General features: G+C 39.4%; 1 protein-coding gene across 4 annotated transcripts in view; it reads left to right on the forward strand.

Annotated features, from left to right (window-relative positions):
* Positions 1 to 2,814: 2,814 nt before the first annotated feature.
* Positions 2,815 to 27,167, forward strand: part of LOC148374332 (F-box-like/WD repeat-containing protein TBL1XR1) — a 31,435-nt gene continuing 7,082 nt past the window's right edge. The window contains exons 1-13 of one of the 4 annotated variants that reach the window (XM_088335032.1): positions 2,815 to 3,021; positions 4,704 to 4,769; positions 14,519 to 14,622; positions 16,267 to 16,412; positions 18,975 to 19,218; positions 20,820 to 20,952; positions 23,932 to 24,073; positions 24,194 to 24,257; positions 24,334 to 24,431; positions 25,497 to 25,557; positions 26,535 to 26,656; positions 26,737 to 26,811; positions 26,889 to 27,016. In XM_088335032.1, coding sequence (XP_088191158.1) covers positions 14,565 to 14,622; positions 16,267 to 16,412; positions 18,975 to 19,218; positions 20,820 to 20,952; positions 23,932 to 24,073; positions 24,194 to 24,257; positions 24,334 to 24,431; positions 25,497 to 25,557; positions 26,535 to 26,656; positions 26,737 to 26,811; positions 26,889 to 27,016 — 1,271 coding nt within the window. In that variant the 5' untranslated portion in view covers positions 2,815 to 3,021; positions 4,704 to 4,769; positions 14,519 to 14,564. Of the gene's footprint in view, positions 3,022 to 3,190; positions 3,415 to 3,692; positions 3,754 to 3,788; positions 3,870 to 4,703; positions 4,770 to 14,518; positions 14,623 to 16,266; positions 16,413 to 18,974; positions 19,219 to 20,819; positions 20,953 to 23,931; positions 24,074 to 24,193; positions 24,258 to 24,333; positions 24,432 to 25,496; positions 25,558 to 26,534; positions 26,657 to 26,736; positions 26,812 to 26,888; positions 27,017 to 27,167 lie in introns of those variants that run through there. The other 3 variants (XM_088335027.1, XM_088335046.1, XM_088335040.1) reach the window with 3 other exon arrangements.

The following is a 27,167-nucleotide window of genomic DNA, read 5'->3' on the forward strand; positions in this document are numbered from 1 at the left end:
AACACCCACCCAATTCTGTTGGCCAATCATAAGACAGCTCTGCTGAGCCCCAAATGAATTCCGTTTAAGAACCACATGACAGTTCCATTGTCACCCATCAAAAAGCTAAAAATAAAAAGGGGAAAAAAAACTCCTGGTTGGAAATTGGTCTAGAGCAGGGGTATCAAACTAATTTTGCTTGGGGCCACATGGTAGGGATGCTATTCTCATAGGGGCCAGGCTGGTTAGTTATTGGCATGAGTGTGCCTTAGCCAGAGGCCTGGAGGCCTTTTCGGAGGCTTACAATTAAATGATTCAGGGATGTAAGGTTTGATTATCAAACTATGATTGAGGGTTTTTTTCTCAATATTTGTTTCCCTTTACTAAGATCTATTGTCTCAAAGTGTTTATCAACTGTGCATTTACGTATTTAAAAACAAGAATTGAATTTTTTTCCAATACAGTTAATTGAAACTCGTGCAGACTGGAAAGTGCCAACATGGCTTACAAACACTAATTTAAATGATTGATTCAATGATTCAAAAGTCTTCCTGCTTTGCATTTGATGAAAATGTTTAGCTGAGTATGAGAACTTTGCTGTTAGATTTCATATCCAAATTTAGTCTGTCTGTTGTATTCTAATATAAAACTATCTCATATAATCTACTCTACATCCCCACACTTTCTTGTGTAAATATTGTGTAAATTATCTTTTTTTTTAATTTTCTCAGTAAAATTTGAAACTGGAGTGCCACGTCCAATTTTGTTGTCATAATATGTTCAAGCCATTTTGTAAAAAATATAATAAAGGTCTATTCTATTCTATTCTATAAATCCCGATGTGTGAGCGTGTGTGTGTTTGAATGAAACTTATAGGCTGTGAAATGGCTGAAACTGTTTTCGTCAAAATATTTAGTTTTACTTTAGGCCTCGCAAGAGTCATTAGCTAGGTTTCGTGTCACGGCACCCCTGATAAATACTTTACCTACAAAATCGATCTGCTTACGTTGGGTTCTCTTTTGTGTCCAACGTCCTCAGGCTGCCATATCAGGTACTGCACCTGCCAACCACAGAGCGCTCCAAACAGTCCACTACAACCTTCTGTCGGCAAAACAGACAGACAGACACAGAAGGAAAAAAATCTGCTCCCTTGTTCTCGAGTTTGGTTTCCAGAAAGAGAAACAAGAGAAAAAAAATTGAGGGAGAAACAGAGACAAACAAAAGAGACACAAAGACATAGAGAGAAAAGAGGAAGATAGAGAAAAAAGCGAGAGCGAGAACATGAGTAAGAGGATAGAGGATGAAGGATTTTACACACTTTACTATAAAGGATTTTATACAGTGGCAGCACGGCGGTGCAGCGGTCAGCGCGTGTGGGGCACAGTTCTGAGGTCATGGGTTCAAATCCAGCTACCAACCTTCCTGTGCAGAGTTTGCATGTTCTCCCCGTGCTTTCGTGGGTTTCCTCCGGGCACTCCGATTTCCTCCCACATTCCAAAAACACGCATGTCAGGTTAATTGGCCGGTCCTAATTGTCCCTAGGTGTGAATGGGCGAGCTGTCCCTGTGTGCCCTGCGACTGGCTGGCAACCGGTTCAGGGTGTCTCCTGCCCACTGCCCGGAGATGGCTGGGATGGGTTCCAGCACCCCTGTGACCCTACTGAGGATAAGCGGTGCAGATAATGGATGGATGGATTTTATACAAGTTACATTTATTGAATGCAATTAAGATTTTCACAGAGAAGGCTTAAGTTCAATGACAGGTCACACGTTCCGGATGTGAATGTTTTGTTTAGTTCTGTTGATAACAGGACTCTGACGGAGAAGGCCAGACGCAGGATGCCAGGCACTGATTTGATAAACGCTCGGGGTCCAGACATCGAGGCGAGGTGGTGGAGCCGTGGAGCCCACGTGGGGGGCTTTTCCTGATGCGCCCATGGGAGGAGCTGGGGCGCCGGCTTGCGGAAAAAGGCGTGGGCCGGGAGAACTTCAGAAGATCGTGAGGGAATAATTGAGATAGAGGGCTCGACGAAGATTCGAGCGACACTAATTTGATGGAGTTCACTCAGTTAATTTGTTTAAGAAATTAAACCTGCCCCCGTGTGGAAATGACGGTATCTTGTCCGTCTTTTCACAAGAAGAAACGAGCAAGCATTGTTAGGACAAAATGTATGTTGTGTTTGGTTAATGGAGTCAAATAACTAATTCGAACAGTTGGGTAAACGGTACGGTAAGGAAGAGAAAATGCTAAAAAGAGAGAGCAAGTGGACAAATTTAAAACTGCAGCTCATTTTCTCCCGCGCTTCTCCCAGTTTTGTCTCACAGGTCGGATTCAAACCCTTGGTTGGGCCGATCTGGCCCGTGGGACACATTTTTGACACCATTGCGAGGCGGAAAGCTACAAGTCTTTGCTGGCACAGGAAGCCCCTCAAGATTCCTCAGGAAGAGACGGATGAGGTAGTTGGGGGAAGCGAGCCTGGCCTTCCCTTTTTTGGTCACAGCCCCAGGGAACAGATCCCAAATAAACAAAATAAAACGGAGAGTTGATGTCAAGAATTGTTATATAAACAAATATCCGAGAGAAGCATACATATTCTCATACCATCTTGTTTTACTGAGCGACGTGGCATAACTAAATGTGAATTTATTTATGCAGTGAGTACCAAACAAAAATCTGTGTACGTAGAACACAGATCACCATGATGATGTAAGCTTGTTGTTGACTTTCCCGGTCTGAATGAGGAACAGATATGGGGTGAGGATATGGGGGTGAGGATAGGGGGTGGGTGCCATTAATCTGACTAGCGGTGACCACACATGCACAAATGAGCAGTGTGGTGGGGGATGGGCGCTCACTCCGTTGTTATGACTGATACTTGGCTGCGGGACGAACTTCCATGGCCTTGCTATTTTCCATTTTCCTCTCAATGCGCGGCAAGGATATGTGAGACCGTGTGACTACGGGTCCGTCCAACGCAACCGGATTTAATCTACAAAACAAGAAGGGGCAACAACCGAGAGTTTGTCGCTTTACCGAAAATAGGTTAGTCGATAATGTGGTGTTTTTATGTGCCTTCCGCTATTACTCCTTACGTATCACGCGAATTGCGTATTTATTCCGCGCCGTCAAGAACCGTCAAACAGATCTCCATAACCCCTTGTAGCCCCTCAGAAGGACAAAAAAGCGCGGTGCTTCGAAAATAACAGTAGTTACAGGCACCCCATTTTTGCCTGTCGGGTCGCGCCACTATGTCGAACGGCTGAAAGCGTTGCGGGCTTCTCACCGCCTGGCCCCTTAATATTTTAACCTTACGATTAATCATATTTGCAACAATAACAACATAAACCGACCATTGATAACACACATAACACGCTACAAGTCGTACACGAGAACTGTCGGCGGATATCGTCGTATTTGAAAAGGTTTTTAACCCAAGTAGGTACCAGATTATAGCGACACTTAGCACGCTAGTGGTTAGCCAGCTTGTTAGCACCTTTAGCGCAAATGGGCTAGGTTAGCTTGGTGCTACCTAGCTAGGTCCCCGTTTAGCACTAATTTCAATCCCCTTTGAAAAGAAGCTAAACGTAAGATGTTTGGGGTGTTGGTGCGATGGAGGCATCCACGAACCTTCAGAAACACTTTCAGGTGTATCACATACAATTGATTTGAATCTCCCCCTGTGGCGACCGCTTTAAGTAAAGCATTGCCGGCTAGGGCGTCGCTGTACTTTTGGAAAAACAGGCTAGGACACTGGGAATTTGGATTCGAATTATCGTAAATATCTGGCAATCCATTCTTTTCACATTCTTATGAAGTGATGTGCCTATTTTGTCGTACGTCTGCCTTCTAACCAGATGTAGAGATTAACATTGACCTCGTTTACTTCCAATGTAAGTGCGATTCTAGGCAAGCATACGTTCAAATAAGGGAACAGTGTAAATCGACTTCTTTACATCAGTGTAGGTCAACTCTGTATTATTACGTTGAACTCATTCACCGCCACTGTGTTGGGGGATGGGCGAGGTATTTCCGCAAATGGTTAGCACGCTGCGCTATCCTGCTAATTTAGCTCCACGGCTGATAAGCATGTTGACACGCTTATGCGTACACGTGACTTGGTTTGTAAAGTGGCACTAACAAACCAAGCGAACGTGAAGATAAGATGTGACGCTCGAAAATCGCGGATCCAGGGTCGCGCAGTCGTATCGCTGGATTTTGAATATGGGAGATAAAGGCCCCAATGGTGCATGGCGTTATTTTGAATAGGAGAGTTTAGGACCATGGAAATAAAGTAACCCCCATTCCTCCATTCCATGCTCCCATGATTAGGTTTGGGATGTGTGTGTGTTCTGTATTTGACTGAAGTTATGCAAGATGTTAATTTTGCTGGATTCTCATAATTATTTTTTGATCTTGCCTAGATAAACATTAAACAACCTAATAATGCCACTGTTAAGGGCGTGAACATTACACAAAGCAAGCCATTATAAGAATACATCTCCTGTAAATTGTTTGGTGTTTTTTATATCTAGCCCTTGCCTGGTACATGGTTGTCCTAGTGCTGATTCTAGTCTGGCATGTATGGACACTTGCCACTGTTAAAACATAGCTCAACAGACGGTCATTTGGGAGCTAATAGTGTTGACAGCTGACTTCACAAAAATCGTGATGTAATCTAAATACTGCTTCTGTGACATATCTTACCTGTGTTTTGTGTTTCCCAGGGGCTGAGCTTCTTGTCGAGGAAAACAAAGCAATGATGCATGCATAAAGATATCCTGATCACATGGGTAAGACTGCTAATCGGGTCTCATCCTGCTATTTATCTACTTGTCAGATGCTTTGTATTCTACCAGTTCAAAAACAGTGTTCAGTAAATACGTTATCTACCAAAAAAGCCATTACTGGAGGAGGATTATCTATTTTCATTAGCAAGTAATCTGTTGCCATTTTTATTGTTTTGAGCAGAAACATGACAACATTTGTACCAAGAGTGAGGTTTGCCGTTGCGGGTTACGGTCACCTGCTTGCACTTATTTGTTGTCGCTACTCTGGTTGATGATGATGATTTGAAAAAACATTAACAAATAAATTGTTAATTCTCAGTCAAATTAATATCAATGTAATAATGCTTTTTAAGTTTGGCTTCTCATTACCATAAAATCAATCTGAAACAAAATACATTGTGCTAAGTGGTTTGTTTTGATAGTTTAGTTTCTGTTTGAGAACATCATGCTTCTGTAATATATATTTTTGCTTCCTGATTGTGATTTAAGCTTTCTACTAGCACCCAATTTGAAGTCTACTGTAAAACAAAAGAAAAATACAATAACAACAACAAAAAACACATTGTGTATTTAAAAGGGACCTCAGACTATGGTCATTAACCATGCCCAAGCACACTTTGTGTTTAAATCCGGATTTTTTAGGTAGTTTGAGCACAATCGATCCACTCCTGAGCATGACAAAGATCGCCAGTTTGCCACGCTTGGGAACGGCGGGCTGAAGCGCAGTACAATTGCCCGCTCATGCGCACAGCCATGGGAGTCGTCGCCATGCGATGATGCAACAAATGTTTAAGTGATACATATTGCTAGCGGCAAGAACTGGGAAAAAAAATATCTGCTCCCTGTTTCTCAAGTTTGTTCTCCATTGTGCTGTTGAGCTAAAAAATCAAGAAGATAGTGATAATTATCGCTATGATTATGACATCTTTTTTTCCTTTTACATTTTAAGTCTAATTTTTGTCCCTGCGTGAAATTTGACAAAATGGAAGCTGCTTTAACCAATCTTTAATGTCAGAGCAAAGACACATGGTGACAAACTATTACACAGCATTTCAAATACAGTATGTGAGGAATATTAAACAAGTCAATACTTTCTTAGAGGGGAAGCTGGTTGCAGTGCCTTGCTAGCCGGCTCAGTCTTGGAAAAATAACATTTTCATGGGGCCTGGTGCTCATTGAACGTCCGCTAGCTTTTGTTTTAGGCTTAATTGTTTTTTTTTCAGTGTATTCCAGCGGGCGATAACTGTTTTGAATGGTGGAAGGAGTTTGTCGTAATGTCCGTCTTGGTCGTCAGAGTCTGAAGTGCACGTGGCTGCTGTTTTTTTGTTTTGTTTTTTTATCAGACTGTATGTAGTCAAGTCATGTTTATTTGTATAGCTCTTAACTACAAGAAGGCCCAAAGCATTTCAAGCATTTACAAAGTAGCCAAAATACCTCTGAACAAGTAAAGATGAAGGGTATATTCTGTCTGACTTTTTCAGCATGTTTTGAGTGGGTATGCTGGCTTTTATCCTTCGTTTTATTGCTCATTTTGACCAGGTTGTAGTCCTTTAACTTTAACTCAGAGTGAGCCGCTATTCCTGCAAAATGGCTAGTCCTCGTTACCTTTTTTGTCTCATTAATGTTCGTCTGTAACTCGCGTTTTCATTGCATCAGTGCCCCCATTTTCCTCCGGTGGTTGCGTGTAATTGCAGTTTCTATTATCGATTTTTATCGAACGTTTTTATCATTTATCATGACAAAGATTATGACTATGATTATGCTTATCGTTTTAATGCCCGGACCTTATGTCAATCAATGTTATTTTCTATATTTAGAGAGCAAATTGGCCCGGGCACAGTTTGTTCGAGCCTGGGGTCTACAATGTTGTGTTGCTAGGGCCAGATAGCCCGTTATATATCATACTTATATGTATAATGACAATAAAGGCCATTCATTCATTCTAAAAACACTTGAGTAGCTTGCTTGCAACATTCTGAAAATGGCTTACCAGGTCGTTGCATTTTTTTCTGGTTAATTTGGTTTCTAACTGAAATGTTTTATTGGTTGAATTAACTTATAACAACTACAACCAGGTAAGTACTTAGTAACAACACATTAATAAGTTATTTTTGAAATGTAAAAACGGCAATTTGGTCTTTTCCACAAAATTGTAGCCCTATGCACCAATCAGTAACCAAAAGTACCTTTTAACTTCCAAAAGTACCTTTTAACTTCCAAAAGGTTGTTCACCCCTGTGTTTGAGTAATGTGAGTGGGGGCCAAAAGGAGGATAAGGAAAGGGGGAGGCAGGTTCAGCACAGTACAGAAGAAATAATTGCCTTTGATATTCAGTGTACCGTTCCAGCAAAATATATTTTTAAAACATAAGTTCTTGCTATTTTTTTCAACATTTTAAACACCGCGGCTTTAAAGGGATAGCAAAACACACACACACACGTTCATAATTTATTTGTTTACTTATTTATTTATTCAGTTAGGCACAGAATGGCTAGTGATCAACCCCACAATCGTGCAGAGATGTTCCATAATATTGCACGAGCCATGGACTTCAAGAAATTCATTTTTAAAGTAGACAGTTTGACCTCACATCCCTTAGAGCTGTGACGTCACTGGAAGAAAACGAAAACTCAAAATGGCGAGCCCCGTTGAAAAACAGACGGTCTAGCCAGTCTCCCAAAAACTACCAAAACTTGGATTAAAACACTCAAAACTGTTTTGACTGGTTAACATGTAAACCAATGGGGTGACTGGCTTGCTTGTGTCCTGGTGTTCTTTACATGACGTCAGATCTCTGGAAAATAATTGGAATGTAACAATGACATATATATATATATATATATATATATATATATACACATACGCACCATAAATTCCGTACTCACACTGCGGGTTATGCAATGATGCAGCTTATTTATGCTTTTAAAAAAAAAAACTGTTGCCAGGGGTGCCCAAGCAGTAAAGGTAAGGGTGAGGCAGATTAAGGTGGATTTCCATTCACGTGTCAGCATTATCGTGTGTTTTGGAGTAAATATTAGGGCGGCTGAGTGGTTAGCGCGTCAGCTGCACAGTTCTGTGGTCATGGGATAAAATCCAGCTACTTGTCTTCCTGTGCGGGGTTTGCATGTCCTCCCCGTGCTTGCGTGGGATTCCTCCGGACACTAACTTCCTGACCAAAAACATGAATATCAGGTTAAATGGCCGATCCAAGTTGTCCCTAGGTCTCCCTAGGTGTGAGTTGTGTGTCTCTGTGTGCTCTGCGACAGGCTGGCAACCGGTTCAAGGTGTCCCCTGTCCACTACCCAAAGATAGCTGGGATGGGCTCCAGCACCCCCGCGAGCCTACTGAGAATTAGCATAGCAGATGATTGAATGGATGGAGTAAATATTTTATCAGGTTGGATTCTATGGATTGTTTTTAATGCAAAGAAACGTTTTTCGCGGACATTCAGAGAAGTTGAAGACGGCCAGGGGACGTAATGTTGAGGTACGTCAGCTTTATACTATTAGGGTATCTTGTTTCAGACTCATCGTGATATTGCTCTGTATATTTTGAAATGGTCATCATATCTTGAATCCCAAGAGTTAACGCTTTCCAATAATATGTGGCATCTATTGTTTCTGTGACTGGTGCCATTGTACAAATACGTATTTGTTAATCAAAAGTCCAGCCGCCCGCCGTCTGAACATTAAGGGGTTAAGGTACAGTATTTTATTAAATCTCTTTCTGTGTACCATCTTTTTTGTAAATATCCCATGTTTCAATGTGGGCACATGTGGCCTGTGTATCTACAAATTGTTTGTTTATTATTATTTTTCATTTTAAAATGTACTGGGATGCGGCTTATAATCGTGTGCCATCCATAGTCTAAATCTGTGGTAGATGTTATGCAAAAAAACGTACTATTTTCTCACGTTTTGCATGTTTTAAAATTGGAGTGTCCCCCTAAATACAATAGTGCAATTAAATCAATAATTGCTTTAAAAAAATGTATGTGTGTGTGTTTGGTGGCAGAGAAAAACAGAAAGCATGTACGTCAAATACAAAACACCACAATGACATCTCGAAGCATTTGACTCCCCGCGAAAAATTTTATACCATGTTTTCGCCAACGTAATTTATATAACGCAGAACAGGAGCAGAACTCGATGTTTGACTGTACTTTATTGAATATTTATAACATATTCATGATATTTCAACTTTTTCAACTACAAATACAGTCCTCAATTTATACATCCCAATTCAATAGCAGTTTAAGTTATCTATGAATACTCCTTTTACCGGTAATCCATAAAAGCTCTGCTAAATCTCCATTAAAAGATGCAATTTCTTCACTTTCAGAGTCACTTTCTGTGCCGGTTCTTCTGAAATGATGCCGGCTTTTGCGAACAACAGTCCCAGCAGACATGTTAGCCCAAGCGTCCACTCCATCATTTTCATTATAATCCGCTGTAAATTTTTGCGCCTGGTCTTAATGGATAAATTACACCGTTTGATGAAAATTAAGTGTCAAGACGATAACTATAACGTTCAAATTGCAAGATACCCTACAGCGTTAGCACGCAGAAGTACTTTCGCAAATTGCGTGTTATGTCACGTGCCCTCTTCTGCAAAAGTGGGACACGAGATGTATAGAAGTTACAGGAGATCAGATTTACTTGGAAATGTTGAGTATCTCTCTAAAACAGCAGATTCCACCCAAAAATGTTGTTAGTCTATGACTCGGCCAAGGCTTGAACCTGTGACCTCACAGTCCCACGGCAGGCGCCCAGCCCTAACGCCTCCGAGCTGTTTTACGTCTGCCCCTTTTTAACTCACACAGTGCATACTACACGATGGGGTGCGCTGCACAGTTTGAAGAAAATCGGAGTATTTTATTCGGCCATGTGGTCGTGACAGTACGGTAATCTGTCACTATTTTCCACAGCATAGTCGCACCTCACTGTTTCTGGTGAGGTGCAATAACTATTACAAGGTTCTATAATACAACTATGTGTCTGTTCTTAAATGTGACTTGACTTCACAGTTCTTCTCTATTCAACTGACACAAATACTGCTCAGAAAATTCCAATGACGGAAAATAATTTAGAAGCACTGCACTTACCCACTATTTTAATCAGACTGTTTGCTGTTGGACCAAGACTTCATACTTCTATGCTCATATACATTACCTTACATAGCCTGAATACAACTTAATCTGATATCCAATGTTTTTTTTTTAGTTTAAATATCAGATACTATTTTGATAGTCTTCAAAATCAACCCCTGTTATTTGTATCTAAAAATGTAACAAATAACACTCTCCGACTTGATAAAAAAAGTATACTTGCATGTACATTCATTAAAAATGAAATTGTATTAATAACTCATTTATCAGGAATACTATTGAAAGGAAATAAACCTTGCCATACACAATTGGGGTCCATAACCACTTAATAAGTTATAACAATATGTTATATGGTCAAAGAAGCAATAGTTTTGTTCAACAAACGTCTTTTTATATAAATCGTCTGAAATTAATTTCATCCGATTTTGTACATCTTCAGGCATTGCGCCTCTGTGGGCTCCAAATGGCGCACATCCCATTTTTTCAAAACTGCATACATAAGTGCATATTACTCCTGGCATCTGGCATGCCACTCTTCAAAAATACATACGTGAGATAACATAATGTTGACTAATTCCAGCAAAGGACTAAAGCATCTGGCAAAACATGTCTGAAAAACCCAAGATTGACTTTGAACCCATCTACAAAATCTTTTCCTGGAAATGTGCAGTAATTATATTGTCCATACAAAATTAATCATTGCAATCTTAGCCCCTGAAGGATATAGAAAAATAATTCAAGAAAATGTTTGACAGCTTACACCTGTTGTTTTCACTCAAACATGAAAAAATATGATTTAAAAATCTGCAGATTTATTTTTTTAACCTCTCCAAGCTTCACATACACAAAGAGAAAGAAAATAATGAGGAAATAATACAGACACTCCACTGTATTTTTGTTTGGAGTAATGTTAGGATTGTTGTATATAGTTTTTGATCTTTCGTAAGTTGCTATATTTTGGATGTTAAAGGTTTATGTAAGTATGTTTAAGGCTTGTATAAGTAACTTGTACTGTTTTGTACTAAAAAATAAACATTTCATAAAATATGCTCTATAAGGATAAAGTTAAGTTAAACTTACTTTTGGAAGATGAGCTTCTAGAGTTGGGCAACATCCTTCTCGGTGGTAAAAAGTGGCCGAAGAAAAGCGATCCAACCATTTTCTCAACAGCATCAAGCTTCCGTGTTCCACTTTAATTTCAAATGAAACGGCTCGCCCCTTCTTTACACTGTACACCAACCATATTGAATGGATGCACGAGATATTAAACAATAAAAATGTCAAAGTTCTTGCAGTATATATTCAGTATAGAATATTTACACATGAACCAGGAAGAGGGTTTCTTCTTCGGAGTGGATGCTGGTTGACCTCTCACAGCGCCACACGTCGGTAGCGGCAGAAAGAAACACGACAGTACTGTCTTGTACTCAGAAAAAGATGCACACAATACAAAATCACATCAAAATCAATATCCGGATATTTTTTGACATCTCGAAAAAATGTTCGTTTCTACCGTTTTCCTTAAGTCGAATGGTTGTAAGTAGAGGAGCATGTTTCATGAGTTGAAATGACTAGCCTTTGGAAATAGCGCCTTAATTTGCATTCCACTTTGCTCCTTAATGCTCACGGACTTGCGCTGTGTGTGACGTCATTGGCTCCGCAACGTGCTGAGTGACGCATAAATCGCTTGACACAACGAATCGATGGCCTAATTCGTTGCCAACGCTTTTATTCATCGATTTGTTGTTGCAGCTCTAATTGCATATTTGTTCTACTAATGAGTGATCGATAAAATTAGTTTCCACCGTGCTAGCTTTTAACCAACACTTGGGTTGCATTACCTCAGACGGCAAGTTTGTGTTCATTTTTTATACGGGGTTTAATTCAATCGGTTACCGTTTTGTGGATGGAAAAATCTTGTCATTTTAGCAGGTGATGAGTTTCCGTTGAGAGCATGACTGCCTGCTGTATTTTACCTCCCTTGCCGGTTTTGAAATGATAATTTTCAGGAAAAGTTTGTATTTTTTGTAATTAACTGCCATCTTTTTATGAGATGGTGCAGTTTAATGTGAGGTAGGAGAACAGCATAGAATGTTGAAGGTTTTTTTGCCAACCCTGCTTAGATTGTTGTATCGCAGAATTTATCGTGGTCTAAATCAAAACTATTATCACCAGCCTGCGGCATATTCTACAATTGATACCTTGTGTTGAAAAGTGTCACATTTATTTGTATAGCCCTTAATCACAATATGTCTCAAAGGACTGCACAGAATTACAATTACGCCATCCCCTGATATTAAATCAACATGTGGGCAAGGAAAAACTCAAAACCTCAGCACGAGGAAAATAAGAAACGTTGAGAAGGGGGCTCACAAGTGGTAAGCCCCCTTCCAGGATGACCATGGTGCAAGACATTTAGCATTGGTAACAGTGCACAAACGTTTTTTTTATACGACTTTTTAAAATACACTCTGATGCAATTCAATGATTACCAAATTGAAAGTAAAAACTGACAATTTTGTATATAATTCCAAGCTCACCGAATTGAAAGTTTGAAAACGTTTTAAGAATATGGTGTGCTTTTTTTGTTACAAAAAAGTAAGTGACGCTTGAGTGGCATTCCCAATTCTTCCTGTATGCGGCTTTTAAGGAAGCAGGTTGGGGCGCTATTATCGATAATGCTGCAACGTTTAAACAGATATTCTTATAATTCCTTCCTTGAGTAATTTTAAGATAAAATTACATTTTTGACACAAGCATATTTCAGGGTTTTTACGGGGTCTTAAAATCCTTAAAATGCTTGAATTCAAATGTTTTTAAAGGATTTTGAAGTGCATGAATTTTGGGAGAAAGGCTTGTAAATACTTGTAAATGTTGCCATGTTTCTCAGTCAACCTAAACATGACATCGACACTGCTCTCTGGTGGCTTCGCTTTGCCATTGTATGTCCTCCCATGTGATTAATGGCTGCTGGCATTAGTTTTTATGGGATTATCATTAGGGTGGTCCTTATTTTTCGACTTTTAAAATTTCATGCTCTGACCCCTTGAATATGTTCCAATATATACAAAACGTAATTAGGCAAAGTTTCATCAAAATCAAAGGATATTTAGAGGTCGCTCAAGGCCTCTGAAATTTTGGTATGAAAAATAAGGATTTTTCGCACATTATATCAGACCTAGTGTACAAAGTTACTTGTAACTTTTCTTGTGTTACAATTATAAGCAATGGACTGAAATTGGATGTTCTAAAACGCCGTACACATAGGGTTAAGATTTCCGTTTTTTCTCGAAAATTGCCAAAATTTTACCATTTTGGGAAATTTCAAAGTCGTTGAGCTACCTCTAAATATTATCCAAATTGTTCAAAATTGCACACAGTGTGTTTTTATCGATATAAGAACATATGCGGGGGGTCAGAGCCCAATATTTCAAAAAAAAAAATTTCGACCCCCATTAAGGACCACCCTAATTATCATATGAAGCGTCGCTGCCACTACAGGTCACGCTCAAGAGAACAGTTGCATGCGACACCTAAACGGGGCATTGTGAAATGTGTTTTAGTGCAAAGATTATCCATTAATTATGCACATTGATTATAGTCCATGCAAAAATTAAGGTCGTGTATCCCAGTGGTAAATTATGACGGGAAAAACCTCCTGCAATTAAAAATATAAACTACATATTACTTTGATTTATACCCACCACCTATAAGAGGAGTCATATGTCTTGATAAAAGCACACGCAAGATTAAAAATCGCAAATATTTTGTGGCTCGGCAAAACAAAAGCCTTATTACACAAGTTGGTCTTGCGCCGCCCCTAAAAATATCAAGATGTCCTCAGGCAGATTGTTCTGTAGGCAATGACCAAAGTTGCTGAATGCTGCCTTACCATTGGTTTTGGTCTTCACCTTAGAAACAGTTAAAACCCTGCTGGAACAGAAAGGTGTATGGTGGTGTGTTGGTGCACTGCACAATTGAGTCATGCCTGCATAATCAAGATAATATTAATAGTAAATTAAACTCTTGATGTACGCAGTTTAGTGCCAGCCAATGGTCTGAATGTCACACACGGTGTGTATAGGAATTGAAAGAGCTCAACTCTAGTAAGCTACCTATGTTGTGTTAGTATATAAACATTAGCCATAGTCCAGCCTCTGGCTAATAAAAAGGTGGAAGCGAGAGGGTCACACAAACATTTGAGAAAATGTCTTGCTGCTACAAACTTGGCACAGCTCCCATTTTAACAATGTCCTCCTTCTCCATCTCATGTCTAGTGCAAAAAAAAAAACAAGAGGCCCGGTCGTCCACAAACTCTCCCTGATTGAAGCCTTATTTTCTATAGAACACATTTTCAGGGCTGGAAATTTGGTGCGTCCCTAGAATCGAGTTCCATGCCAGCAGGCAGGAATAAATATCAGTTTCTTCAAGTGAGAGATCACTTGAAGTTTTGAGACAATGAGGGCGAGTTCTTAATAGTTTTCCCTAACTTATAGTGTTATTGTAGTTGTTGTTACTTGATTCTTGCATTAAATGTCATCCTCTGTGTATTTTTATTGTTTGCCATACTGTACATACTATGGTGCGCATTCATTGCCATGAACTGTCTCTGAATATGTTTATTTTTCTTGTCTTTCCTCTCATAGGCTCCTATAGTGTGCTGACCAAATGGTTTAATGACCAGGAATAAAAATGAGCATAAGCAGTGATGAGGTTAATTTCCTGGTTTACAGATACTTGCAGGAGTCAGGTAAATGAAAGTGTATGTGTGTTTGTATGTATTTATGTATGTATGTGTGTGTATGTATGAATTTTATATAAACTGATCCGTGTTTTCCACATGAACACAATCATCCCCCAACGTTTTAGGAGGCGGGAGGGGTTAACTCTTTTCATTAAATTCCTCTTAAAAAGTTTAAGTGCAGTCAGTTTTCGTCACATACGCATTCATAGACAAGCTGTGTGGGCCACAAATGACAGCCGGACTCTCAGCAGTTGAGCCATTTGAAAGCTAACCTTTAACCTGAATTTCAAGAGTCACATTTGCACTTTCATTCCTGACTTGTATGTGATTTACATGGCCTGATTCCCGACTTTTAAGCCTCCCACAATCAAAGTCATACGATTATGTGACCCAAATAGACAAAGTCACATTCCAAAACAAAATGGGCAAAATCAATTTTTGAAATTGTCTACTTGATTGAATATTTAAGAGAATGTTCGGCAGAATGATCAATTACAAACATTTGATAATTGCTAGAGCTGAGCGATGTAACCAAAAAATTAAATCTTTACTATAAAGATTTGAAACTGATATTAAACAATAAAATTCCATTCATCATAGATTTATTGTCGTAAAAAATACTTTATATACTCCTGTGTAACTGATGACTTTTATTGCAAGTTTGACGCTTATAACTTGTTGCTTATGACTAATGTTCTTAAAGGCAGGTCAGTATGTAATTTTCTCTGCCTCTTTGTGGTTTAAAAAACGAATTCATTACGAAAAACAATATTGATTTAAACAAAGTAAAAATACATGAACTATGATAGTTACGTTTTTTTTTTTAAATTCTCATAAGTCGAGAGCAGCATTTATATCACATATCATGAGGCTCACCTAAGGGAAGCTGATATTATTGTCCGCTATGTTGCTACTTAGTACCCCTCAAACCCAAAAACCTTGTGATGGGCAAGGCAAAAACGAGAGAAGAAAACTCCCGAGTTTTGATCACTTTGATTCTCCATAGTTTGCTTTCATTGTGCTTTGTAGCACTCATTTTCAGTTGCATAGCAAAATAAGGTGACATCTACTGGTCAAATATTACTCACTGTCCCTTTAAACACGATTAACTAGTTCCTCAAAATTTTTCAATATTCGATACCAGGTTCACGTAAGTTAAAATCAACTCGGAAATTCCCACTAATGTTTGATTTTAATTTTTACGGTATTGTTTTTATATTTTTGAGGGGAGTGAAGAAAAAAATGTTACATCCTTTCAGATGTAAATGCCAGATAAAGTACATGACTAAGGCAAATGGAATTAAAAAAACTATTCATGTTAAAGATCTAAGGATTTATTTTTCCAAATTTGAATGAGAAATTTAAAAGCACGTGGATCATGTGCACCGACTGAGACACGGCATACGTCAAGCTGGTAATCCAGCTCCTGCCAAACACACTGAAGTATATCTTTGCAAACAGTCGTGAGCAGATTACTGTTTTTTTCTATTTGTATTGAAATTATCTTTTTATTATGATAATTATTAATATTCAAATTATCTCACATTTTTCAAAACACCCTGTATGTTCACATGTGCATTTTATTATATTTTATGAGATCCAATTGTTGTCTTGTACTCCACCTGACATATTGAAATCTTTTGTTCTCAGGCTTCTCGCACTCAGCTTTCACCTTTGGCATAGAGAGCCACATCAGCCAGTCCAATATCAATGGAGCCCTGGTGCCCCCTGCTGCCCTCATCTCAATCATCCAGAAGGGTCTGCAGTATGTGGAGGCTGAAGTCAGCATCAACGAAGTCAGTTGTAATCCTCTGTTCGCTAGGGCTGCAACTAGGAACTAGTTTAATTGTTGACTAGTCACAGACTATTGAAACGATTAGTCAAACAATCGAATACTTAATATTTTCTTAAATATAGCAATGTGTTGAATAAATTAAGTGCTAAACAATAATTGACTCAAGAAAAAATGAGAAAAATACATTTTTTATTGAACGTTTTCTGGATTCGTACAACAATTAAATAAAAATGCACTATAAAATCAACTACACTTTGTGCTTAGTCAGCAGAGACATACATAGATAAATCTCTGTCCATTTTTCTAGGGACAGGCAAATAAATGATTAATTAAATTAAAGTACATTTTTATGCTAGTTAACCAAATAGAGGCAAATTAGAAGTAGAACAGTAAATAAAACAAGAATGATGTCCGTATTGTGAAGTACATTCAGTGATCAACCGCAAAGACTAACAAAAGTACAGTACTTAATGGTTCTCAACCGTTTGATTTTCAAACTTTTAAAAAGAGATCTTTGTTCTTTAGACTGCTTGCATTCACTTTCGAATCCGGTTTTGAGGCATAGTCCGGCATTTTTTACAGCGCTCTTTTATAGCAAAATTTACATGTATAAAATGTGCAATGCACGCCATCAGTGCGGATAGGTCAGAACAGTTCAGATGTCATCTACCTCAGCACGGGCTCCCCCCAAGGCTGCGTCCTAAGCCCCTTGCTGTTCACCTTGATGACACACGACTGCGTCCCTAGGTCCGCCACAAACCACATCGTGAAGTATGCTGACGACACAACAGTGGTGGGCCTCATCAGGGATGACAACGACCTAGCCTACAGAGAGGAGGTGGAGCAGTTGGTGGGCTGGTGCAGGGACAACAGCCTGGTCCTGAATGTTGACAAAACTAAAGAGATCATTGTCGACTTTAGGAAAAACCAGCCCAACCATGCCCCACTTTGCATCAACAACAAGGCTGTGGAGGTTGTCAGCAGTATCAAGTTCCTAGGGGTGCACATTACAAACAAACTCACCTGGTCCGTGAACACTGCATCACTGGTTAAGAGGGCACAGCAGCGCCTGTACTTCCTGCGGAGGATGAGGAGAGCCCACCTGCCCCCACCCTCCCTCATCACATTCTACAGGGGCACCATAGAGAGTATCCTGACCAGCTGTATCTCTGTGTGGTGTGGAGGCTGCAGCGCTACCGACTGGGGTAGTGTGAGGAGGGTAACGAGGACAGCAGAGAAAATAATCGGGACTACACTTCCCTCCATTCAGGACATTGGCCAGAAGCGCTGCCTATCCCATGCTAAGAACATTACCGGGGACCCCTCTCACCCCCATCATGGACTGTTCACTCTGCTAGCCTCTGGGAAGAGGTTCTGCAGTGTGCGGTGCAGGACCACCAGGCTCCGCAATAGTCTAGTCCCCCTGGCCATTAGAGTGTTAAATGGTCAATCTAACATATAGTTAACTTAAATCTAAACGGCTGCTAATCTGTCTTTTTGCACTACTGGCAGTTTTTTATTGCTTGCCACTCATTGCACATTGCTCTCTGCACTATGGTAATTACAGCGTTATTGTTACAGTGTTAATGTTACTGTGTACCTGACTTGTTAACCTGGCTGCCCATTTTGCACATCTGGTTAGCTACTCTTCTTGCACTATCGGCACTATGGTAAAATACTATACGTAGCCAATTACAATACAACTTTATTTATATCTGTACATTCAAGGAAACTGTGGGGGTCAGATGCATCGACATTTCGTTCTGTATACACGTGTACTAGAATGACAATAAAGTAGATCTGAATCTGAATCAAAACCGTATTGGCATAAATGTTGTATCTCAAAGGCGAGTCAGACTCCGATTTGTTCAACGGTCCAACGTGAGCTTTAAATTTTCTTGCATCACAGATAAACCACAATGCAAGGTCTACTCTTCAAACTTTGCACATACCGTACTTTTCAAATGTTAAGTCCTTTTTTCTTCTTTTTTTTTGGCCGAGGGTGCCAGTTATACTCTGGTGAGATTTATGTGTGAAATTATTAACACTTTAATGCCGGTTATATCATTTCTCATTATTTTCACACTAAACCGCAAGAGGGCCCTCTAGGCCTCAACACCGCCAATTTAATTCGGTATGCATTTTATGGCTGGTGCGATTTATAATCAAATGCGATTGATAATCCAAATAAATAGGGTAGTCTTTACATCCGCCGTATCTAAGCCCAAATACTCCTTACTTTAGACGTTTTTGACACGCTTACAAGTTGACGCCGCCATTTCTGTATGTTTGTTACCGCTTGAGACGGAAAAGTATTGGGCATTGCGCATGCGTGACCCTCAGCAGAGATCGTATGCATGTATAGATTCCTCTCTTTGTTAAAATAACGTGTCTGGTGACAACAGTCTACAATGAAATGCATTTGTGACTGTTTCTGTTATTGATTTTTGTCCTAGTGTAGACGCACACTATTTTTTCCTCTTTACTCTGATAATCGAAAGGATAAAAAGTGCTTTTTGGCACAATTATCTAATTCTTTTCGGGGGGATTTTTTTGTGTGCAGGACGGGACCTTATTTGATGGGCGCCCCATCGAGTCGCTGTCTTTGATCGACGCAGTGATGCCCGACGTGGTACAAACCCGGCAGCAGGCCTACAGGGACAAGTTGGCACAGCAGCAGCAGCAGCAGCAGCAACAACAGCAACAGGCAGCTGCAGGAAGCGGCAGCAGCACTGGGCCTCAGGGAAGTGCCAAGAACGGAGAGGGAGCGGCCAACGGGGAGGAAAATGGATCCCACGCCTTAGCCAGTAAGCTTATGGTTATAAACAAGTTGAAAAAGTATTTTTTTTTTCCTCTCTCTCTTGTCTGTTAGCAACCTGTGAACTACTGACACTAAAAGTGTGACTAAAAAACTAGTAGTGAATAATCACGGTAAATTGTTACTATGCCATAGTTCCTTAAATGTCAAGTGCAATCAGAAAACATGGAATGCCATTCTTCATTGTATTATTTTAGCTCGTCCTAGTACATGGGGTTAGGAAAATAGCTCTTTTTAGGAGTATGTCTAGGTCAAAATTTAAAATAAGGGCCATGGTAATCCTCATTATTACTTTAGAAATCTATTGCTTGCAAAGAATAAGCAACACCGTAAATCATATGCTCTGTCCAAAATATATTGGCCAAAGTTTCAACGACAGTACATACACACTTACGGTGTTGCGGAGACCCCGTTCTAGCTGTAAATAACTTTTACAGTGGAGGCTCATTAACAATTTTTAACTGTTGAGACAATTTACATTAATCCGCAAAACAAACTCTTAACACCCAAAGACACCATCCAAGCACCCAGAGCAATTTGATTGGGTGAGTAGTACAGGTTGGAAGATATCTGCACACATAGCTTACTCCCCTAGATACATCTATATTCTTCGTGTTTGCAGTATTGTGTGACATTTTTACTAATTATCTCTTCTCGCACCTTATTTTTAAAAGCATTCATTATTCATGACAAAAATCACAATCCAAATGAGCTTCAACTACCTTAAAGGTACATTACGTAATATCTGACCATATAATGACAAAAAAAACAGCACAGTGATGCACCAAGATGCCAGACAAACATGGAGGCAACAACTTGGTATGGATTCCACTATGTAAAAGAAAAAAATATATTTTGACCAATAAATAGTTATAAAAATTGTCATTGGTATGTTGACGTCATCATCACATTACCGTATTTTCACGCCCATGAGGTGCACACAAAACTCTCTGATTTCATTTAAAATTTGAGCCGCGCCCTACCACACAGCGCACCTTTTTGGCGGACGTGACAGAAGACCGCAGTGTGGGCTTCCCCATGAAAATTCATATGGTGGCCGTCGCCGCTAAAAGTTTTGAATCGTGGGCGTTGCCGCAATCGTACTTGATCAAGCAAATGAAAAGGGATGGATGGACAAAGACATAATGAAAGAATGGCTGAGGGTTGTTTATGTCAGAACAGGTTTTTTTTTTTTCCTCTTCTCCTCATGCCGCCCCTTCGCTCTTGATTTGTGACTATGCGTGCCCATCTGACAGCCAATGTGAAAAACATAGTAAAGCAAATTAACTCCGTTCTTGCTTTCGTCCCGGTGGAGCTGACAAAGTAGCTTCAATTGCTAAACATCAGTGTCAACAGGTGTTGTGCCGAGAATTGTCTATAGCACTCGTGAGACCCCACTGAAGAAAAGCAGTGCAGATAATGGATGGATGGATATCTGTTTTTTAAACAGTCATGATTTCTCTGCCGCCTTTCCCCTCCCTCCCAAAAAAAGACTTTAAAAAAGGAAAAAAGGCATATTCTGATCTTTTATGTTGTTCCTTTTTCTCATAACACCCCACTTTTTAGATTCATTTAATCATTTTTTTTTAGATCACCACTCAGAGATTATGGATGTGGATCGGGATGTGGAAATCCCTCAAAGTAAAGCCATGGTCCTCAGAGGTCACGACTCAGAAGTTTTTATCTGTGCCTGGAATCCAGTCAACGATCTGCTGGCATCTGGGTCAGTACCTAACATTTAAATGTTTTAATTCCGCTTCGATCAAAAATGTAATAGCAAATACAACAGCAAATAGCCATATATAATGGCGTTTTTTTGAATAAGTCAAGTTGTTGGTCCTGCTTGCCAACATAGTGCAGAATCTCTGTTATTTATGTATCTTTATAGGAGTTGCTTCTGGGCCTTATTTTATTTCCTGCACTGTTAGTTTTTGGTTTAAGTGAAAGATTAGTCATGATAGTTGTGTTGTAAGTCTAATTTATTTACTGAAAAGGGATTCCGAGAGCTATAAAGTTTTTTTTTTTAAATTTAAAATTTCTTACGCAAATTTTTAAGCCTTTGCAGCAAATGAATATCAGCTACAAATATCGGTTGCCGGCTTCATCTCAATACTCGCTATCGGCATTGGCCCTGAAAAACCCGTATTGGTCGATCCAGAGTCTGGACAGTAGCTGCTGATAGCCAGCCTCAAGCAAACTTCCAAATGACCATCAGTCGTGGTGCAATGATTGGACTATATCTTGGACTAATCTTCATCTGGGAAAAGTCTGACTCGCATAAATAAGTGGAGCTGAAAAATGCAGTCAAGTATGTATCACATTTCCTCATGTTGGAGTACTTTTTCTTTATAGGTCCCAGAACTATCCATGAGTCCTGGACTCCAGCTTAAGTCAGCTTGTAGTCTCAAAATCTCATTTTCCACTCTAGAAAGGTTCAGTTGAAATGGTACTTCAATACTTTGATGCCAGTTAATCATCCTGCAAAGGGTAGCACTTGAATGTGGCAACTGGCTCCAGTAAAACAAAGTTTAGGAAGCATTTTCCGAACTCTGACAGACAGTTCTCATTCTGCTCTGTGTAGCGTGCAGTGTCAAGCTGTGCGCATGCCTTCTGTTGCGTCTACAGCCCTGACTTTAGGGTTTTGAAGTTTCCCAAATAACTACGCTGCAGCTTTGGGGAGACACTGAATTGAACGTTTCGAAACAATTAACTGGGCTGATCATACTTATGACCATTTTGTCTTTCCCTTAAGCTCTACTTTAAGATCATTCATTAGTCAGAGAAGCATTCAATTGGTTTTAATCGCATATTTACACTCACAGAACAAACTCATTAACCTCCGGACAGAGCTTTCTAAATTTTTTTAGAAATTTCCCTCTCCTCAGCCACGTCACATCAGTGTGTAGCAACAGTTCCTAGGGTTCGGAATCAGCCTTCTCCAGCGCACGGAATAGCCCTCTTTGACGAGATCTGGCGCGAAAAGAACAGTAGATCTTTGTTGACAGATCTATTATCTCTTTCACATTGAGCATTTTTGTGCATTTCCCTTGCTGGTGTAGCATACTCTGCTTGGTAAGTCGGATATTTTTTGTTAGGGCTGTATGCACATGCGTGGTTTATCCATGGGTCAGAAATGGTCAGATATCAGACGAGTTGCCCAGTATGTCAATCAAGTGACATATTTTATAGCAAAGACATGATAGGCTGACATCAATTTTGCCAATGCTATCCGTCCCCCGAGGGTGTCCCGGAAGTGGATGGGGTAGTTTTCGAGGCTGCTAACGCGTCGCGTGAGCTCTCGTGTTGCTTTGGGGCTGTAGTCACGAGGTAACCATATTGTTCTCAGGTGAAGAACAATGCGTTGTGTTTAGACCATGCGATAACCACTTATTAAACTTCCATTCCAACCAAACGACTGAGAGACCTTCATTGCCACATGATGTACCCACACTGTCGACTGGTAGATTGTGATCAATGTATTGGGCACCCCTGATGTAGTGCAACTGAAAACCAGTACTAAAAAAGCACACACAAGACTGTAAAATACTGATGCGTAAAGTGACCAAAAGGCACTGTTTTACTTCCCATTTTTTGGCCTTCGACTTTTTTGTTTTTCGGGTACGTGTAGTAGCAAGATGGCAGACAATTATGTCAGATCCATTTTTGACATGTTTATATCTCGACCTATATGTATTTAAGAAAATGCATGCTTATGTTAAAGTTCGTGTATTCTTGCTTACTATTTAAATTAGTAACGTTTTTAATGAATTGAGTTTTAACTCTAAGATGCGGTAAATGATACACTGTCCTTTTAAGAAGGCAAGTCATATTTATTTGTATAGCCCTTAATCACAAAAAGTCTCCAAAGGATGTACAGATCAAAGACTATTGCAAACTATCTAAAACCTACATGAGGGCAAATAATACACATATTATCAACATAAAATATAGGTTATTCATATGCTATAGAATAGAAGTGTGTTTTAAGCTTAGATTTAAACATTTCCATTGAGTTTGCTGATCGAATCTCAGGGGGAAAAGCATTCCACAGCACCGGGGCCCGAATGGAGAATGCTCCCGAACCTGCGGAGCTCTTCTTGGCACTTGGGATCACTAGTAGACCAGCATTTTCAGAGCGAAGGCTCCGGACCGGAACACAAGGCGAAATTAAATCTAAAAGATATGAGGGAGCAGGTCCATGCATGATTTTGTATAATACCAACAGAACCTCAAAATCACATCTTAAGCTAACAGGGAGCAAATGCAGGTTAGCTAAAGTCGTGGTAATGTGATCAAACTTTCTTGTCCTAATTAAAAGCCCCGCTGCAGCATTTTGAACTAGCTGAAGGCTCTTGATTTTGGAGTTGGGGAGACCGGAGAGTAGTGCATTACATTAGAAGAAGAAATGCATACAAACATTGCGTAGCAGTATTCAGAGGTGAGAGGCCCTTTCTCACCAAATTACATTTAGTACAAACATAACATTACATTAGATGACATATTAGTCAACCTACTACTAAGTATTTGAGTATAATACTATATGGTGTTTCAGTTTAGATTCTTGAGTTGATAGCAGTCACACTTGAAATATTTTACGCCCGTTTTTGAAACCTGATGAATAGAATACAGACGTAGATATATTTTTATCCTTATGATTCCTAAAAGGACCCCTCCTTTTTTTTTTTTTTTTTAATTTCAACAGGTCTGGTGATTCGACAGCTCGAATCTGGAACCTGAGTGAGAACAGCTCAGGTGGGTCCACCCAGCTGGTTTTGCGACACTGCATACGCGAAGGAGGGCAGGATGTCCCGAGCAACAAAGATGTCACCTCGCTAGACTGGAATGTGAGTATACGTTCCATCTAGCCATACTCATATTTAGACTCATCGTATGTCTTTTAGACTCATTGTACATCTACTGTTTCATTCTATAGAATTGAAAAAGTATATATAAATGTTTTACAGAGTGAGGGCACGCTCCTAGCAACAGGCTCCTATGATGGCTTTGCTAGAATATGGACGAAAGACGGTAAACTGACAAAGGTTTTGTATTCCTTTCTCTAACTTTGCATTTGCTGCTTGTTTCAATGATGGGCTTTTCACAGGTAACCTGGCCAGTACTTTGGGTCAGCACAAAGGTCCCATCTTTGCACTCAAATGGAATAAGAAAGGAAACTTCATCCTTAGTGCTGGTGTTGACAAGGTGAGAGTTGATGTGAGATGAAATGGTTGAAAACCGCTGTCTCTTTATTTAAAATGGGATTCATTGCCGACTCAGGGTCATCCTTATACAGCATTGCCATCTGGTGGTTACAAGTGTAACACACAGCACTTATAACTATATTGACCAAGCACAAAATAATCCATCAACCTCTTGTTCTCAATTTTTTTTTATGTCAGATATCTTCTTGTTTAACATACCACCAAAAAACACTTATTTTATTCCAGAGAGTGGGCGGATTAACTTCTCTTTTCTGTTATTTGATTTTTTTTTTCTTTTGAACCGTATCGCATACTTGTCAATGTTTACATTTTTCCTGTTTTTCTGATCATTTCAAATTGACTGATCTCGTCCTGCCCATTCTTTCTCTAATCCGGGTTATACTGGTCACTTGTATCAAATATTATCATCGTAGATTACTAATATTGTTGCGGTACCCTAGCAACAGGTAGCCTCAACCAAGTGTTTAAATGATTAATAAATTAATTTGATGCACATATTGTCTTTGTTTTTATTCTACGTATTCTGTCTCTTAGATTAAATAGGTACCACGTTGTTGTTTTTTTAAGGTTTATTATGAATAAGGGAACTAGCTATCAGCTGGGTTTGACTGGTACTGTATAGGCAAAATTTTGGTAAATGAAAAAAAGGCTATCAGGGAGAAAATATGACTGTAATACAAGTATGTATTTGTACTGCAGACTCCAATTGAATTGGACGTTATATAACTAAAACTAAAAAGTGAATATTAAATTGTGTACTTTCTTGTTTGATATTCAACATGATTTTTTTGAAGAGTCAGAAAGTGCTGTTCATAATGTGCCTGCCATTTTCAATGGAATATTATTATTTGCTCAGTTTTACTGAAATGTATTTATAGTGACCAATATAACCACTAGTGAATGCACTTGATAATATCATCATATCACATTCTATGCGCAATGCAAAAGAGAATCATACAATGATGTGCTTGATTACCCGTTTCTATTTTTAATAGGAATCTAACTTCCCAAGCATTTAACTATAAAATAAAACATTTATCCCCAGACCACAATTATTTGGGACGCTCACACAGGAGAGGCCAAACAGCAGTTTCCTTTTCACTCAGGTGAGTCTCAAGAGTTTATCTTTGACGTTCTCAGTGGAAATTTCAAAGCCTGGACGCTTGAATTTAAATGTCATGGTTTTGTGATAGAAAAGGTGAAAACAAAATAAGGATTATAGCACTATTTCTCCCCCATTAACATAAATCTAAAGACAAAAGTTTTTTATTATAGACATCTTGTTAATCTCACTTCTCATAACGAATTGCTATCGCTAGGGAAACAAATAATAGTCAAAATAACTATCGTGGTAACACCCTACAATCACAGTAGTACAACCACAAAATGGAAATATTCTTTTAGCGTTTGTTTTGAACAATGAGAATATGTTTGTGTTCATTTTTAAGTGGACTAAAAATTTCCAACGGTATCGTCCTACAGTCCTACTTTTTTAGCACCTAACAAATCTAATTCCGGAGAGGACATAGGGAAAATATACAGCCTGAACTGGTTAATAACTTCTAATGTTGTTTTGTTTAAAACTCAGCTGTCACATTAAGGTTCTTTTCCTCATGCATGTCGATGTGCTCATGGCTCAATTGAAGGGCAATGTGTGGTTTACAGGTTTTGTTTTAATTTGTAAAATATGTTTGATTTTTAACAGCTAGCATTTTAATGTGTGACGGGAGCTAAAGAAATACAGTATTCTTTTTGTAATAGTCAGGCCAAGTTCCACATTTCATTGAACCAGAAACTAATATACCACTGAATTTTATCGTGAATTTTTAGGGGTAGTGTAAACAAACACAACATGCAAGTGCATTTTATTCTACTCAGGGTTTTACAAACACATAACCCCATATAAAATGTGTCTGTTCACGTTTTGTGGCATATAGTCTTGCGAGAGCTCCATACTAGTTTAGAAATATTTATTTTTCCCATTCGGCAAGTGAATTATATTATGCCGACTTTAAAATGACGTTACCCCTAAAGCTTGGTTCATGGGGGGGGGAATGCTTAATTTGTCTTGTCCTCTCAACAGCTCCTGCTCTGGACGTTGACTGGCAGAGTAATAACACATTTGCGTCCTGCAGTACTGACATGTGCATTCATGTCTGCAAACTGGGTCAGGACCGACCAGTCAAAACCTTCCAGGGGCACACGGTTAGTTAAATTTGTCTTTACAATCTAGGAAATTGATTGTGTTGTTCATCACAAACCACCTCTTAAACTTTTTGTTGTAGAATGAAGTCAACGCTATCAAGTGGGATCCCACTGGCAGTTTGCTTGCCTCCTGCTCTGATGACATGACTCTAAAGGTCAGTATGGCCACGTGCAGTCTGGTGACCACACTACTACACCAAACGCGTGTGCTAACTATGGCATTTCTTTGTAGATATGGAGCATGAAACAGGACGTGTGTGTTCATGACCTTCAAGCCCATAGTAAGGAAATTTACACCATCAAGTGGAGCCCCACAGGCCCAGGGACTAACAACCCCAACGCCAACCTGATGCTGGCCAGGTGAGTCCTGGATGTTACAGTTAATGAAATATTATACCCTGGCCTGGTCAGCAAAATTAGTTGATTTGAATATTTAATCCAGGCAACCATCTCATCTGGACAGTTTTCAATATGGCAAATTGTCAAGTTTTTTGTAAAAATTGGAGTAAGA

Source organism: Urocampus carinirostris, chromosome 1 (assembly GCF_059441175.1).
Source record: "Urocampus carinirostris isolate Australia breed hairy pipefish chromosome 1, RoL_Ucar_1.0, whole genome shotgun sequence".
Lineage (NCBI taxonomy): Eukaryota > Metazoa > Chordata > Actinopteri > Syngnathiformes > Syngnathidae > Urocampus > Urocampus carinirostris.